This window comes from Carassius auratus, chromosome 37 (genome assembly GCF_003368295.1).
Source record: "Carassius auratus strain Wakin chromosome 37, ASM336829v1, whole genome shotgun sequence".
NCBI classification, from domain to species: Eukaryota; Metazoa; Chordata; class Actinopteri; order Cypriniformes; family Cyprinidae; genus Carassius; species Carassius auratus.
In genome coordinates this window covers 13,129,952-13,147,874 of record NC_039279.1, presented here as the reverse complement: position 1 = coordinate 13,147,874, position 17,923 = coordinate 13,129,952, and the positions used below count along the sequence as shown (strand labels likewise).

Genomic DNA, 17,923 nt, shown 5'->3' with positions numbered 1-17,923 from the left:
AAAAACACGTCACAGACAGACAAACAAGTGTAGCCTGTTTATTATTATTTTGCAAGGAAAAATAAATTGTGCTTTTATGAATATAGAATTTGTTCACTTTCGAGGGGTCAGAATCAAATGATCCAAAATAGTTTAGCTAATCCTTTTGAAATGTTTCGAGACAAATTGCCTTGGCAAAAATTCGATTCTCTAAAATTAAAGCTATTATTTTATTCAATCTCTGATATCGCAATTAAATCTAATCACTTCTTGACAAGTGTCCTTAATTATGGCCATAACGGTGGATAGGCTATATTTTGAAATACTTCTTTTATATAGGCTAACGCTTATACTACGCTTTTATATAAAGAATAGTTTAATTAACATTGCGCTCATTAAAATATTAAACAATCCACGGAACATTTCCATTCCACAAAAGGTTTTTTTATAGCGGAAGAAATGTACATTAGATTTTTTTAATGCCCCTTATCTCTCTCTCTCTCGGTTTCACACACACAACGAAAAATAAAGGTTGTTTTATATGGTTCTCCTATGGACTCCTTTTTTGAACCTTTATTTTTAATACTTGTTTAGATATCTTCAGTTCGATTCCCAGGGAATGCAAATAATTAAAAATGAAAATATAAAATAAAAAAACGTTTTACAAAAAACATTTGAGTTAATTTTTCTTTCTACTAAAAGACACTTTTGTTTTTTATTTCTCGGATTGTTTCAACATTTGAACAACATTGGAGTTGGGAATAAGGCTCTGTGAAAGCACCTTGTGCAAAAATCGAAGCACAAAGTTTATTTCCACACCAGACGCATTTTAAAAGCGGAATTTCTAGATTTCGTTCCGCCGATTCTTAAAATTCCCGTTTGAGGATTCATAAGCACTTCTCCCCTGATCAGCCAGTGATGTCATAAACACCCGGTGTTTGATTGACATTCTCTAATGTGTCTGTCGCGCAGAAAGAAAAAATATATATAATTCGGAACTACATAAAGAAATGAATGATAGAAGTAAAACTGATTTTTCATTTATTTGTAGGTATAAACTATAAAGCCTACAAAAAATACTATCTTGGCCTTTGGTATTGGTATATATATATATATATATATATATATATATATATATATATAGTTAACACATTACTATGATCTCATTATCAATGATTCCCATCCAGCTCATGCTAACAGCATAACATTTGGCTGTATTCAGTTAATACTGATCACTGATTCTGTCACTACTGTACATTGTCTATAACAAACCTTTGTAAAGCACTGTAGCAGAAAGAAAAACACTTTATATACGAGGTTTCAATAGACTTTATTTCAGCTGTCTTCAGAAACCGTTTCTATTGTTTCTTTTGTTTCCTCTTCTTAAACTGTGTTCTGTGTTCCTACAGGCAGCGACGTTTAGAAGGAAGCTGATGGTCTTCATCCTGTTCATCCACACTTCCATATCCACCTCCTCCAGGGGTGAACAGACTGAACATGTCCTGTCATGTATGCCACCATTTTAATGAAAATGTCTATAGTCAATAACTCACTTAACACAAAACCAGTCTAAAACAAAGACATTTAAAGAAATACAGTTGTTTAACCAGATGTGATCATTGAGGTTGGAACATCCTTATGTAGAATTTAAGGGGGGGTGAAATGCTATTTCATGCATACTGAGTTTTTTACACTATTAAAGAGTTGGATTCCCATGCTAAACATGGACAAAGTTTCAGAAATTAAGTTGTACGTTTAAAGGAGTATTTCTGTTCCAAAAATACTCCGTCCGGTTTGTCACAAGTTTCAGAAAGTTTTTTTCGAGTATGGCTCTGTGTGACATTAGATGGAGCGGAATTTCCTTATATGGGTCCTGAGGGCACGTTTGCCAGAAGAGCGCACGCTCCCGTATAGCAGGGCACTGAGAGCACAGACATTCACTGATCAGAGCGAGAGCGTCGCGAAAAGTCACAAAAGGAGTGTGTTTTTGGTGGCCAGGGCAAGACAACCCTGCACAGATTACCAAAAAAAAAAAAAAAAAAACAGCATTAAGGGACCAGTGGATGGAGTTTATTTTTACAGAGCATCAACGGAGTTGTGCAAGTGTTTGTGTTTGTTCCCTGCATTTCGAAGATGCTTGTTTTACAAATAAGGCCCAGTTTGACGACGGATTTGCACATCGTTTATTTCTTAAGGATGATGCAATCCCAACGGAAAAGGGTCATGTGATCGTGTGTTGGAACCGCAGGTGGTGAGTAAAACTGCTTAAAATATCTCTGCCTCCTTGTTAGTGCGTCCCCTCCCATGCCGGAGACCCGGGTTCGAGCCCCGCTCGGAGCGAGTCGTTGCTGCTGCTGCTCTCGTTCAGTTTCAGCCTCTGGATCTGATTCTCGATCATAAATAAACGGCTGAATCTGACTGTAAGCCATGGTTTGTCTTGGATGATGGTTTTGTCCTCACGGTAAAGTCACAGCTTCCAAACACTCTCAACGCAAAAGCCTACTGATGCTTGTGATTCTTTAGCTCCGCCCCCACGTCACGCCTCCAGTCGGTCGTGTTTTTCCGGGAAAAATCGGTACAGACTATCTTTCTCTTATGAATATAATAAAACTAAAGACTTTTTGGAGTTATGAAGGATGCAGTACTACTCTATAGGTACTCAAGATTAACAGGATATTGAGTGAAAACGAGCATTTCACCCCCCCTTTAAAGAGCTTTTCCTGATCACTTACATGTATTCAAGACTATTTACATCATGGAGTAAAGAAATAAAAAATTTAACTGCTGCTTATTATCTCACAATTATGAGATTTACTCTGGCAGTTCTGAGAAAAAAATTCAGAACTCTGCGATGAAAATTCAGAATTCTTTTTCTCATTTTTCTTGCAATTCTAAGTTAATATATTGCACTTCTCAGTTTATAGCTTGCAAATAAAGTTAGAATTGTGAGACTTTTTTTTAATTCTTTCTAATAGATATGAAATGTTTATATATATATATATATAAAACAAATTATTGATTTGAATGCAGTTTGTCTTACCCCAGGATCCAGGCTGATGGTATTCTTGGCCCCTAAATTTAAAACTCTGCCATCCGTTTTATGCAACAAATTTAGCCCAGGTGCTCCATTTTTACCTCCTAAATGAACCAAGAATTATATATATATATATATATATATATATATATATATATATATATATATATATATATATATATATATATATACACATTATATAATTATATACACATTATATAATTATATACACACTTAAGCACATATATGAAATCATATAAATATACTGCAGATGAAGGTACCGTGTAGGCCATAGGGCTGTGTAGAACGCCTCTCCGTTAATATCGACAGAACCACTGGACTACGGAATCGAAGTTTCCGGATCACACCATCACCGCCGCGGTACAGACCTGCCCCTCCGGAACCGGGCAGCAGGGAAAACTGCTCAAGAATCACTGGATACCTTAGACATCAACTCAACTTTAAAAATCTCTTATACATTATGAATGAATGGAACATATCTATAAGGCTGCTACAATGTCAGACCTGCTCTCCAGGATCTCAGGGTCAGTGATGCGTGTGTTTGTCATGTGAGTGTGAACGCCACTGCGCCCGTTCCAGGTTGGTCCCGCCCCTGCACCCCCGGCAACAGTCTCATAGTAACCACTGTTCTCACTGCCGAACGAAATGTTGTTCATGCAACCCTTAAAAAAAGAATATGAGAGAATGCAATAAGTAGGATCATAAACAGCATCTAGAGTTTTTCATTCCTTGTCAAAGGTGTACACTAGGGGACTAGAGATAATACTGATGATGCTTGTGTTTTATTATTTGGGCTAGGTAAAAATATATATATATATATATATATATATATATATATATATATATATATATATATATATATATATATATATATATATATATATATATATATATTGATTTCTCAATTTTAACAGATTCAAATTTTTATGAAACAATATTGCTCCATACTTTCAATTAACTCCACAGTTAAACTGCTTAGGGGTTTGCAATATGACTGACATATTTAACTCCATTTTTATGCACAAACCAAAATCTTACATACCGAATAGTAATTAAGCTTATTACTAAACCAAACTGTTATTAATTGAACAAAACCTCACAGGTGTCATCATTCACAATATCACCACATAATGAATTAGTAACTCAAATAAACTAACAAAAGAATAATTAATAATTTAGTTACTATAATTAATTAATAAGAAAGTAACTACTATGAATGTATCCAATCAGTCCTGATAAGATATGTACTATATAGCAAACTTACTGTCTGAATGTATATTGTTGAAAATATAAACTATGTTATGACTCAGCAATATATTAAAAGTTGAATATACATCTTATTTCACCTGTATACATACATTATACTCATGTTAAGCATTATATACACCATTTAGCAAATCTTGCCTGCATGGATCATTTATTTATATTTATTATTGCACAGCTCTTTTAAAGCTGGTTATACTCAACTTTATTCACATGCATACAGTACATTCACATAATGAGATCTATTTTTTCTATAGCAAGTTAAGTATCTTAACTGCTTAATATTTTTATTTAGTCACATAATGAAACTACAGTATCATCCAGGTCTTCATATCAATTTGGTTATACAAGTATGGCTTACTATATCCACATATAGTATACTTGCGAAAGGCTATACATACTTCATTGCATATCTCAGCTGCATGATTGCTTGTATTGTTGTAAAATGTCTATCATATAATAGCTCAAGTCTTATCTGCTAAATAGGACTATACCAGAGTAGTTGCATTAAGATATTAAGATATTATGAACATTAACATCATTATTTTCTATAAAGCTATATTGTAAAAATTAATTTGACCTAACTCAAAAAGCCAAAACTGCATGTTCTGAAAACCACAACTGGATTTTTGCAGCACAAGGAGATTTCATTGAAAGATGTAGATATGACACACCTGTGATGCCGCACACACTTGGAAGGCTTTGAAGATAACGTCCACCACTCTCTGTGAGGTCAGCACATTACCACCCACTACCGCAGCATTCTGAGATGGCTGCAGGATCGAGCCGGGGGGAATGATGACTTTAACAGGGGCCAGACAGCCCTAAGACACAAAGCACTTCATCACACACAAAGTCTTTCCTGCTAATTACAAAGCATTATATTTGTTAAAGTGTAATAAAGTTTTCTTTTAGTGTCCTTGTTATAGGTTACATCTACTTACTTGAGTAATAGCGGTAAATTAGCATCCAAATTATGCAATTACAACCCTACAGAAATCAAACCCCTATAATAAGCACATGTTTTTAATATTAATATTACTCAGTATTCATTTTTGTTATAGCACTGTAACAAGGGCAACCTATCTTTTTTAAATAAAATGCAACCTTTCTTTTGTCTATGAAGATTTTATACAAATATATATATACACCGGTAAGAGTAAGTTCAGATGACAGGTCAACTACCCACACAACTATGTGTATGAATATTGATTTAGTCAAAAAATCTTTGTAAACAAAAAGTGGAGCAGAATTATGTGCAAAAAATCTTGTGTCTCATGCAAGCATGCTTGATCTTCTGTGCATGTGCATTGATATTTATATGTGAATGAAAGCATACAGTACATTAAATATATTCATCAATAAATATGATTGTGTCCTTTAAAAGAAAAAAGGGAAGTCTAATGCATTCTGGCTTATTTACACTGCTAATGAGTTGGATTCTTACGCTAAACATGACCAAAGTTTTAAAAAACGACTTATGGCGTAGTATTTCTGTGCTAGAGACATTCCTTCAGGGTTCGTATAAGTTTCAGAAAGTTTGTTTTGAGTATGGCCCTGTATGACGCCATAAAGGGCAGAATTCCTTGTATGGGCACTTCTCCAGGAAGAGAGACACCAACCAGAGAGAGAGAGAGAGAGAGAGAGAGAGAGAGAGAGAGCAAGAGAGAGCCTAGTCTTGCGTATCCAGACCTTCAAACCTTGGTGCCAAGCTATCTTTGTTTCCAGGCGGAAATCCTGTATAATTCAACAAATCCGATGACGACTTCGACACTCCTGAAGTGTTTATACTTTTGTGTCCCATATGCATCAGACGTTTAGCCAACGGTCTGTGGGCGTGACATCTGAGGCTGAGACTAGAGCTCGCCCATCAACATGCTTCATTCGTTAATTCGTTAGCCACAGTTAATTTAAGTCAACAAAGTTTTTGTCCCTGGGGCATTTATGTCGATGTCACAGCTTGTAGACGATTGCTGCGCAAAAGCTGCGTGTGCTTGTGACTCTCTAGCTCTGACCATGGAACTCCTCGAAGATACGAAGGATGCAATATTATACTCTAAAGCTTCAAGTTTAGCCACAAACTGTGCATGTTATGTCCACCTTAAACTACTTTTTTATTTTATTTACCAAGTTTAATACGTGAAAAAACAGCATTAAATCAGCATATTAGAATATTTTCAAAAGGATCATGTGACACGGAAGACTGCGAGAATCAGCTTTGCGGTCTTAGGAATAATTATAATCACATTTTAAAGGGGTCTTGAACTGGCTTTTTATTATTTTATACTGTTGTCTGAGGTCCACTTGATGATGTTCCATGATGTTTGCATGGTTTTTACATTCAAAAACATCAAAATCAATAAGTAATTGAGAAAGGCTCTTTTGGGCATGAAAGGTTTTTATGGGTATGTCGCATTAATGATTTGGAAGTAAACGCCCAGTGCTATGATTGGATAAAAGTTTTGCATAGTAAACTAACTTTCTGTATGTCTATTTGACAAGCTACGTCCTTCATAGTTGGAGCCTTTTGTGACTTTGGTTAGACACATACACATAATCAGGACAGATCAAGTGATCTCAAACAAAGCAGTAGTTCCACAAAGTACAAATATTTTTTACTCTTATAAGTGTGCTGTGCAATTCCTTTTTTGCATTGCTTTTTAATATCAGTCTCTCTGCAAATCCAGCGTCAACCTGTGTCTTGTTTACAAAGAAGTGAACGAACACTCAATGTTTTACTCGCGTGAGCTGGAACTTAATTTAAAAAAAAGTTCAACCACGCATTCCTATATTTGAATCTGAAGGAAGGTTATGAAGCGACTGTGTTCTTCCAGGCACTGCACAATATTTTGCGATCTTAAATGGCATGTTTATTTGGCCGGCAACCATATCACCCTGGAGCCCAAGACCGGTTGCCCACTGAAGCTAAGCTGGGCTGAGCCTGGTCAGTACCTGGATGGGAGACCTCTGAGAAAACTAGGTTGCTGCTGGAAGAGGTGCTAGTGAGGCCAGCAGGGGGTGCTCACCCTGTGGTCTGTGTGGGTCCTAGTGCCCCAGTGTAGTGATGGGGACACTATACTGTCAACAAGCACCGTGCTTCGGATGAGACGTTAAACCGAGGTCCTGACTCTCTGTGGTCATTAAAAATCCCAGGATGTCTTTCGAAAAGAGTAGAGGTGTGACCTCGGCATCCTGGCTAAATTCGCCCATTGGCCTCCGACCATCATGGCCTCCTAAAAATCCCCATATCCACTGATTGGATTCATCACTCCGTCTCCTCTCCACCAATAAGCTGGTGTGTGGTGAGTGTTCTGGCGCACTATGGCTGCCGTCGCATCATCCAGGTGGATGCTGCACACTGGTGGTGGATGAGGAGATACCCCCTGAGTGCCTAGAAAAGCGCTAAATAAATGTAATGAATAATAATAATAATTATTATTATTTCTTGGTTGCTCGATCCGGTTTAGTGCCACTCACGTTATTTCCCTAATATGTCATGTGAAAATTAGTGGGCGGGGCTACAGAATTGGGTGTTGATATTCTTCTGTGGAGGCGGTGTTCAACCTATCTATTAGGGCTGCTCAAATAAGGCAAAAATAATATTGTTTTTCCATTAGTGTTTTTTCATAATCGTTGGGAGTCCAAAATCAAAATCGATTAATTGCACAGCCCTACTATCTATTACGTCATATGTAAGCACATTCCAGGATCTGGTGTTCACTGGGCCTGGTGTCAATAAAAGCTTTTATTTCAGTAACAAGGACGTTTTCAGTTCTGAAACTTACAGGACATTATTTTAGTACGATAACCTCTTATATAATGTTCAAAAACATGAATAATCCCACAGACCCAACCCTTTTACAATAGTGTATGTATGACATTTATTGTTCTACTTTGCTTTACAGCAATTCATCCCTATAACCATAAACATATAAACTAACACAATACAATTTATAATAGTTTAATTTGAAATATAATATACTTCTATACTGTTAAACTAGTTTAACAGCGTAACATCTGTAATACAATCACACTGACTGTCACAGTCACAAAAGACCGGTTATCAGGATTGGCCCCGAAATTCCATATTGGTGCCTTTTTATTAATTATTATTAACCTGCAGTTCAAGTTCCTTGTCTTCCTCTGTTAACAAACTAATTTGCTACTCTCTTCTGGTTTGTTTAGTCCTCTTCGATCTCTATTAAATGGATAGTTCAACCAAAAATTAAAATACTGTCATCATTTACTCACCCTTAAGAATTTGTTTCTTCTGCTGAACAGAAGGAGATAGTTTAAAGAATGTGAGTAGCCAAGCAGTCATTGGTATGTATATTGTGTATGTGGGTCACCTGGTTGAGGGGGATGTCCTGGCCCACCATGCATCTCAGGCAGTATATGAGGGCAGAGAGGGTGATGGCACGAGGAGCGTTACAGTTACCCCACACTTCTGTCCCCGTCCCGGTGAAATCAAACACTGCACTGCCCTGCAGACAGACACACAGATGGACAGAGACGTTGATCAACAACGTCTTCTTGTTGTTCTTTTTATTGTACAACAGTTTGTGATGTTTGTGCAGTTTTACATTCATTTACATATATTACAGGAGAATGCGCTATTGAAAATGAAAATTCAATATTCTCAATTTTATATTCAGTATGAAACCTGGAAGTGATAAATTATCAAAATGGAAAACAGTTAAACTGGGTTCTAATTCAGAAACTTGTTTGAATCTGCAAAAATTAAAAAAAAGATTTCCTACTTGCTGTTCATCAATCTGAACCTTCAATCTGATCCGTGTCCCGTCGTCCATTTGATCTTCTGCTTCAACCTCAAGAGAGCCCGTTTCCTGTCGCCGCTGACGGGCAAAATCTTTCAGCATGTCTCGAACTGCAAGCTCTGCGTTACTCTAAATATACACAGGGACATACCCTGACATAAACTTAAAGCTGAGATTTTCATTAGCTATATTTAATACATCAGAAAAAAGTACACACCTGAATGTATCCCATGTATGCCTGGACAACTTCCAATCCGTAGCTGGCAATCAACTCCCCCACCAGCTGACAACCCCTCTGATTGGCTGCTACTTGTGCCCGGAGGTCTGACAGGTTGTCACGGAGATTGCGTGTCCCAGAGCATCCTGGATATTGAGCGGGTGCCATGAGGGCTTCTGTCACAGCTGATGGATATAAAGATGACTATGAATAATAAAAAAAAAAAAAAAAAAAAAAAAAAAACTCGCATAGACTGACCGTGGAAATATCCTGGTATAACAATAGGATAACCATTCAATATAATTTGTTACACTGACTTCAACCTGATTGATATCTCTTCTAACCTTTCTCCTGAAAAACTCCACCCGTGACCAGTTTGAAGGAAGTGAAGACGGCCCCTTCCTGTTGTAGACTGGTGGAGTGTGGAGGCATGGAGCCTGGAGTGATGCCTCCTATATCAGCATGATGCCCCCTACTGGCCACAAAGAATACCGGAACTCTCATGCCATCGCGAAACACCTACATAACACAAATCTCATCAGGTCTGTTATCCTGCAAAATCAGCAGTTTTGCTTAAGGAAAATGAAGTCTACTGTTAGGATCATTTAGATTTTTTTACATTGGCATTTCTGCATCCACACCATGAAAATGGATTGGAATGATTTATTTATTTTTTATTAAGTCTCTAATGTTATCGATAAAAAATACAGTAAAAACAGTAGCATTGTGTAATATTATTACAATTTAAAATAACGGTTTTCTATTTTAATCTATTTTAAAATATAACTTATTCCTGTGATGTAAAGTAGATTTTTTTTCACCAGCATTTTTGACGATTTTCACAAAAATTTCATCGCCCCCAGAATATTTTGTTTTATGGATATCTGAACAGGGCTGAGTTTTTTATTTTAACTTGAATAATTATTTATATTAATTTTTAATATATATAAAAGCAGAGAAAATCAAGTTTTTATCACATACTAAGTTACATCTGGATCATATTCAGTAGGACGATAAAAGCAAAGATGCAGTAGATCGCTTCCATGGACACCCACAAAGCTTGCAGTCTTTTACCACTTCCTGGATCCACATTTCATTTAGTACCATTAGGCAGTTTTCATTTATATGCTGTTTACTGTTGATGATAACATTGTTTTTCATATGCATATGTTTGTTCGACTGAATAACTGTATCACAGTAATGCGATTTTAAATTTAGAAAAAATGTGATACATTACAGTATTTTGTTTTTTGGAGTAAAACAAGAAGCCAAACATTTTTATGACAGACTTTGTGGATCATTTTAAATGACACTGCTAAAAACTCATCACAAGTAACCTACAGGAGTGATGACTGTGAGGTCTGGTAGATGACTGCCACCTGCACACGGATGATTACTGAGGATCACATCTCCCTCCTGCATGCTGCCTCCTGCTGCCTTGATCTAAAAGACATCAAAAGTACATTTTCTCAAGCTTACAAAACTTTGGATTTCTTCTTTACTGTACTGTTTACTTTTCTTCTTTACTTTTTGTTCCTTTGTTTATTCAAAATACATTGATACATTTAAATGTAAAATGTCAAACAAAAACTGTTAATAAACTGATCATCTGCTAAGAGTGACTGAATGTGCTATCAGGGATCTCTGGGTTTCCTTTAGTCAATCTACATCATGCCACAGTACATTAGAATGTGTATATATTTACATTTAGTCATTTTGCAGAAGCTTTTATCAAAAGCGACTTACAGTTAGGAAATACACAAAGCTATTCTTCTTAAAGAGGCGAACAGATATAGGAAGTGCTCATAATACCAAGTTTCAGGCATTTGTTCAAATAAGTACAAGCTAAAAAGGGAAGGAATAAATAAGGATAACGTATTTTTAGATTCTTTTTTACATTTTGGATGAAGAACATTTTCCAGCTTTCAGTACAGATTAAGCATCTCAATTAAGTCAAAGACTACAGAAATACAAAGACAGTTCACTCCTAAACGTATGAATGGGAGAAACTCCAACACACAATATGGTGGAATAGTCCCGCCTTCTAAATGAATGAGCCAATCGCAGATTGGTAAAGTTAATGCATCACTGCAGCGCCTGTTAGAAGCTCTGGTTCCCGTAGAAACCCGAGGCTAGACCAGCCAATGCGCAGTCATAAGTGTGTTAGTTTACCACTTCAGATTGTTAGCTATGTAGGTCTAAAAATTGTTCTTGCGTCTAGTTTTGTATGTTTAGATTATGTTTATTTATGTAGCACCATAGTCTTGCGAGACACGACATTTAGTTCCACTGTATGTCTCCAAATGTAGCGGAATGACAATAAAGCTCTACTTGAACTTGAACTTGATTTAGATAGGACTTGGTCTTGGATGAACTGCCCGGAGGCAGTGCAAATATGGTCGCCAAGCGAAGAGACTTTACTTGAAAGGGACAATGATTAGATACAGCTCAGAGAGAGAGAGAGAGGTGGACAGAGGGTGATTGTGTGTTATTGCACTTATTCACATCCTTTGTGTTAACCGATAACTTAAAAATATATAATACAAAACTGTTTAAGGACACAGAAGGGGTTTTAAATGGTTATGGCAAAATTTAAGCATTCACAGGTATAATCCAAAATCTCAGGAGGAAATTTCCTCCTCTCATGTCTGAATTACTTGTGGATATATTCTTTCACAAGGTTTAAAGTTGCCACCGAATGGAAAACTGTATTTACCTTGGCATAGTTTACATTTAAATTTAGTCATTTAGCAGACGCTTTTATCCAAAGCGATTTACAAATGAGGACAATGGAAGCAATCAAAACAACAAAAAAGCAATGATATTTAAGTGCTATAACAATTATAATGCATTTAACCGTTTGTCCTACACGTCCGCCTTCACGTCTTCAGCATCTTTTGGATTATCACCACCGTCAACTTCTAGATCATTGTCGTCTACACTAACCTCACGGGATCTTCACGTCTGGACTGGGCTGTACTACAGCGTCCCTGTGTCACTAAGCGTTTGCTTCCTTGGACCTTGTTTTGCATCATCATCATCACCTTGTTTCCTACATTTACTAATAAACTCACTTTTACTTGCTATTGAGTCCATCTTATAATTTCATCACACAAGCTAGTTAGAAATCTTTTTTTATTTGTTATAATTGTATAATAAATGAAAAGATGAATGAATGAAAAATGGATTAAATTAGATGTTTAAGAATAGAATTAGAATAGTGAGTGTTAAAGTAAGAGGGTCAAATAAAGATGGACAAGATGTGTTTTAAGCCGATTCTTGAAGATAGCTAAGGACTCAGCTGCTCGGATTGAGTTGGGGAGGTCATTCCACCAGGAGGGAACATTTAATTTAAAAGTCTGTAAAAGTGACTTTGTGCTTCTTTGGGATGGCACAATCAAGAGATGTTCACTTGCAGGGCACATAAGTCTGAAGTAATACATTTAGGTAAATGGGTGCAGAGCCAGTGATAGTTTTGTAGGCAAACATCAATGCCTTGAATTTTATGCTAGCAGCTATTGGAAGCCAGTGCAAATTGATAAACAGAGGTGTGACGTGTATACTTTTCAGCTCTTTAAAAATGTATCTTGTTGCCGCGTTCTGAATTAACTGTAAAGGTTTGATAGAATTGGCTGGAAGACCTGCCAAGAGAGCATTGCAATAGTCCAGCCTGGAGAAAACAAGAGCTTCAACAAGGAGTTGTGCAGCATGTTCCGAAAGAAAGGGCTTGATCTTCTTGATGTTGAATAAGGCAAATCTGCAGGACCGGACAGTTTTAGCAATGTGGTCTGAGAAAATCAGCTGATTATCAATCATAACTCCAAGGTTTCTGGCTATTTTTGAAGGAGTTATGGTTGATGTGCCTAAGTTGATGGTGAAATTGTGATGAAACGATGGGTTTGCTTGAATCACAAGCAGTTCTGTCTTGGCAAGGTTGAGTTGAAGGTGATGGTCCTTCATCAAGCAAGAAATGTCTGTTAGACAAGCTGAGATGTGAGCAACTACTGTCGGATCATTGGGATGGAATGAGAGGTAGAGTTGAGTGTCATCAGCGTTGCAGTGGTATGAAAATCCATGTTTCAGAATGACAGAACCTAATGATGCCATGTAGACGGAGAAGAGAAGTGGTCCAAGAACTGAGTGGTTAAGTTGTATTTACAACACTGTTCCAGAACAGTTCAACCTAAATATTGAGATGTGTGCAGCACATTTTATGGAGGACAGTTTCCTGATCCTGGGAGAGTGGACTACAATGCTGGCTGTTCTGACTCACAGGCTGGAAGTACATTTTCAAATTTTAAAGATTGGCCACTGATGATTCAAACTCGAGTTTTGAGCAGTGTAGAGTAGCACTAGTTATTTGTCATTTCTCTGATAAATGCAGACATGGGGTTTTATGTTTACACTGCACGATGTAAAGCAGTGCGATAAAAGACAGTATAAGTCATTAAAATCCGTAATTATGCGCTTCACAACATGGTAATGGGCGTAACATTTTTGACACACGCTTGAGGTATTTGGCCACACTGTATAGCTGGCCAATCAGAGCACACCTTGCTTTTCAGAATGATGAGCTTTGTAAAAATCAATGTGAAGGTGGGGCATAGAGGAGAAATTGTAATTTACAGTATGTGGAAAATAATGTTTTTTTTTAACCTTAAACCACATAAACATTTAATTACACTAAATACACAAAATAATGTTCTTTTTAGCAACATCATATGACTCCTTTAATATTATTTCCTGCCTGTGATGTCTTATTAATTAGAATTTATATACAATTATAATTTAGTCTATATTTCATCAACAAAACCTAAATCAGGAGCTAACTATGTTAGTTTGGTTGCTTACAGTTAGCAGTGACCTTCTCCACCACTTAAGTTGAAACTATTGTCATTTGACAAGCCATCTAGTCAATTTGTCAAAATAATTTTATTTTGAGAACTGAAGTATGATTATTTTGCACACTTGTATTTCAGAGTACATCACAGCTCCTGTGCCTGATACAGACTCAATCTTTAAGGTTGGATGCCAAATCTCTCCATTGTTCTTACTGGACATCTGTTCACTGTGAGAGCTACTGAAATGAGTTGCCCTGTGAAACAGCCAATCAGAGCAGAGCTCAACATTATTATTCATGATGCTTCTAAACAAAGCAATAACAGATCATTTCATTCTAGGGACCAATCCTAGGGTTGAAAATGAACATGTAAAACCGTTTCTGGAGAATTTTTGCCCTTACCTAAGCCACATACCTTCTATGAAGATATTATGAGGAACAATTAAAATATTGTATCAATACATTCTATGGCACCTTTAACAGTAAAATAGTCTCTTTTTTCTCTTTTTTTGTGGGACATTTTTCTGTAACAGATTTAGACGTACACAATGAATGAGCCGGCAGGAATTGGTGTAATGGGCTAAATCAATCTATTATTATTATTATTTTTTTAAAGCTTTTTATGAACTAGATTATAGCAACCTGTTTAAGGTGCTAACTGACCTTATGCACTGTCAGAATCTTAATCATAATCAGAGTAAGCCTGGATAAGTAACAAAAATTAAAAACACACTAAAAACTAAAATTGATTTTTAACTTTTGTTTAAAGTGACTATGTATCACAACATGATATGTGCTAAAGAGAAAATGTTACAGTTAGAATAAGAAAAACATAAGTGCTTATAATAAAAGAAAATGGAGAAAATGGAATGAATTTGTGTCTGTGACTGAAATAGATTTTACTACACATTTCAAATTACCATTAAAAATATATTTATATTTTTTTCCATGATGTAATGTTTTTTTTCCTGGCACAAACACACACAGTGCTGGTATATTGTGCATACTGACATATTATAGTATTCTGTTTATATCTGGTGCTATAAATGACTTTTAAGAATAGTTTAAAAATTCTTAACCCTATAAAAGCCTACTGTATCATAATTGACATAATTGACAATTTTCTAAGGCATCTAAATGATCACTATTACAACATGCATTCCACCATCTGGTTGATTTATGCAAGTAGTAAAATAGATTTAAGTACTTTGTCATATTTCAGGCTTTGGGGTAAACAAATCCAATTGGTTTTACCAATATATTTGTATTTTTCTGGTTCTTTTACTTTTAGGACAGACTGGATGGCTTTTTGAATTACTGGTGTCACAATTCAGAAAGGTGATGAAATTATATTTGACTGTACTTCATTCAAAACTGAATCCTTTGACAGCCATGCAGCAACAGACAATTAATGTTTCCAAATGAAAAACAATCAAGAAATTGAATTTATATGTGTGTGTTTGTGTACCTGAAACTGTACAGTCTCCTGCATTGCCCCTAGATGAACAGGGATGTGAGGAGCATTAGACACCAAACCTCCATCAGGTCCAAACACAGCACAGGAGAAATCCAGTCGTTCCTTTATATTGGTGGAGATGGATGTTCTCTGCAGCACACGACCCATTTGCTCTGTGTTTGAGGAACCACAAAGCTTCTTTAGATACTTGAGAAGCAAAATGACCCAAGAAGTCTTGTTTTCTCTGAAATTAATCAAAATGAAGTGGGCACAGAAAATTATATTTCATTTAAAGGTAAAACAAGCTTTCATACACTTCTGTCAAATGTTTGTTTTTGTTTTGAGAATTTGTTCAATTTTTGTTAAAACTTTCAAGATTTCATTTTACATGAAGAGAAAAAAATCTGATGAAGATACTCCATTATTGTAATGCATTCAGCATTTAATGCCATGCCTTTATGAAATTAAAACTTTCTGCTCTGATTTGAAAAAGGCCTTCATTTGTGGAAGGGTGAATAAAGATTTTTTTAGGACCTTTTCTATGGCCACAGAAACCCTGATTATTCATTCCATACACTCATTATTCATCCAATCATTTTTTCCTGTCCCATCAGACCTGCGATGCTCATGAAGCGATGGGAGAAGATGGACAACTGGATGGCGTTGAGTTCGGTTCCTAACACAAACTGTGTTCCTGTGCCGACATCAATACACACGTCACCATCCTCTGTCAGATGAGCCACACATGCCGGCTCCACGAGAATTGTGCTAAAGAACACATATATTAATCAAAAAATACTACTAATAAAAAAATACTAATAATATCAAAGTATTATATGGTGTACAGAGAAAATGAAAACATTTCTAAACCCTCAATTAGAACATACTATACATCTTTATTATCAACCATGGTTGAAATTTGTCTTTGACCACACCAGTGATGCTGAATACAAACACATACCACACAAAACAGATAAAAATACACTCTGCTTTCCTAACACAGTTTGAAGTTTATGCCTAACCTAAATTACATTGTGGTCTACTATCTATTTTAATGACCCTTGCCAGGTTATTTTTCTGCTTACAATTAAGGTGCCCATACTAGAAGGTTAAATTATATGTTTTCTACAGGAAATGCACATCAAAATTCACAGTGAAAAGTTACTATTTGCTTGTGTCCTAATTAAACAATTATGTTTATGATGTGCTCTTTTTCTCAGTCCTGCGAGCCTCATATGACCAGAAAAGAGAAAAATCTGAGGTTGGTCTGTCAGCCATGTGTAATTTTTAATAGGTTTGTGTAACAGATTTGCGAACAAGGGTGAGGTCTACAAGTGCGGTTTGGATCGCTGTTTTTATTTTACACGGGTCTGGTAAGGAAATGCATTAGACCTGCTGTCAGATAAGGGTTCTGTGTTCTGTCAAGTACTGCCCATGGGTTGTAGGACTGTTTAGGAGCAAAATTCTCATCAACAACACGTCTTAAAGAATCATTCACTACCGGAAAACATAGAATGACACACACACTGTAATATTAGCATGTCTGATTAAACCCTCAAAATGAGTGCCAAGCACCACTACTGACTATGTATAATGTAGAATTGAGAAACCTTCAGGACATCACTCACCTGTTCTTATCAATAATGATGGCTGGTCCCTGGATACTGTGATCACTGGAAAGATTCTCCCACAGATACACGCTGGTGTCCAAATAACGGTCCTCAAAGTAACACTGGGTCATCTGGGTCCAATAAAACAAAAACAAAACAATTTAATATATGTGTAAACCGCCTGGTAAAACATGCCATGGGGTGTCTGTCCATGACGCCCAGCTATTTCCTACTGTCACTCCATTAGTTTTCAATTAAATTGCAATATATTTGTCCCAAATTGTTGTTAATGTACATAATACAATACATAGGCTTGAATAAATTCTATATGCTTCATCTAGAGAGCTATAATAATACAGATCTTCTTTTTCTTAAAATTTCTTTTTTTTTCAAACACCAAAGTTCAAATTCATTAATGCCACTTTTTCTAAATTGCTGAAGTAATTTTTTCCTGTTTAATGATTAGATTCACCGTTTTGGACTGCCCCTTGAACTGAATGTGACGTGTCTGTTGTGTGATACCTTTGAGCTGTCCTAGATTTAAATACCTTAATAGGTCTTGGAGATTTCTGCCCTGCTTTGGGCTGCACTTTTGACCTAATTCCAGATTTCCCAGAACCGCGTACACGAATATCATCCACCATGATAGGCCGATCAGTGATGGTGAACCCAAACTCCTTTAGATATCTGATGTAGAAAAATACAAATTTTGAGACAGAAGAGGA

The 17,923-nt window shown here is 36.3% G+C and overlaps 1 protein-coding gene across 2 annotated transcripts in view; it reads right to left on the bottom strand.

The window, feature by feature from the left end:
• Positions 1-1,292: 1,292 nt before the first annotated feature.
• oplah (5-oxoprolinase, ATP-hydrolysing) overlaps positions 1,293-17,923 on the bottom strand; it is a 47,634-nt gene continuing 31,003 nt past the window's right edge. For both annotated transcript variants that reach the window (XM_026222902.1, XM_026222903.1), the window contains exons 14-27: positions 17,747-17,885; positions 17,217-17,329; positions 16,205-16,356; positions 15,601-15,761; positions 10,634-10,735; positions 9,637-9,811; positions 9,293-9,477; positions 9,058-9,204; positions 8,647-8,781; positions 4,972-5,121; positions 3,539-3,696; positions 3,295-3,455; positions 3,020-3,117; positions 1,293-1,481 (exon numbers count right to left, since the gene is read on the bottom strand). In XM_026222902.1, coding sequence (XP_026078687.1) covers positions 1,383-1,481; positions 3,020-3,117; positions 3,295-3,455; positions 3,539-3,696; positions 4,972-5,121; positions 8,647-8,781; positions 9,058-9,204; positions 9,293-9,477; positions 9,637-9,811; positions 10,634-10,735; positions 15,601-15,761; positions 16,205-16,356; positions 17,217-17,329; positions 17,747-17,885 — 1,975 coding nt within the window. In that variant the 3' untranslated portion in view covers positions 1,293-1,382. The remainder of the gene's footprint in view (positions 1,482-3,019; positions 3,118-3,294; positions 3,456-3,538; positions 3,697-4,971; positions 5,122-8,646; positions 8,782-9,057; positions 9,205-9,292; positions 9,478-9,636; positions 9,812-10,633; positions 10,736-15,600; positions 15,762-16,204; positions 16,357-17,216; positions 17,330-17,746; positions 17,886-17,923) is intronic.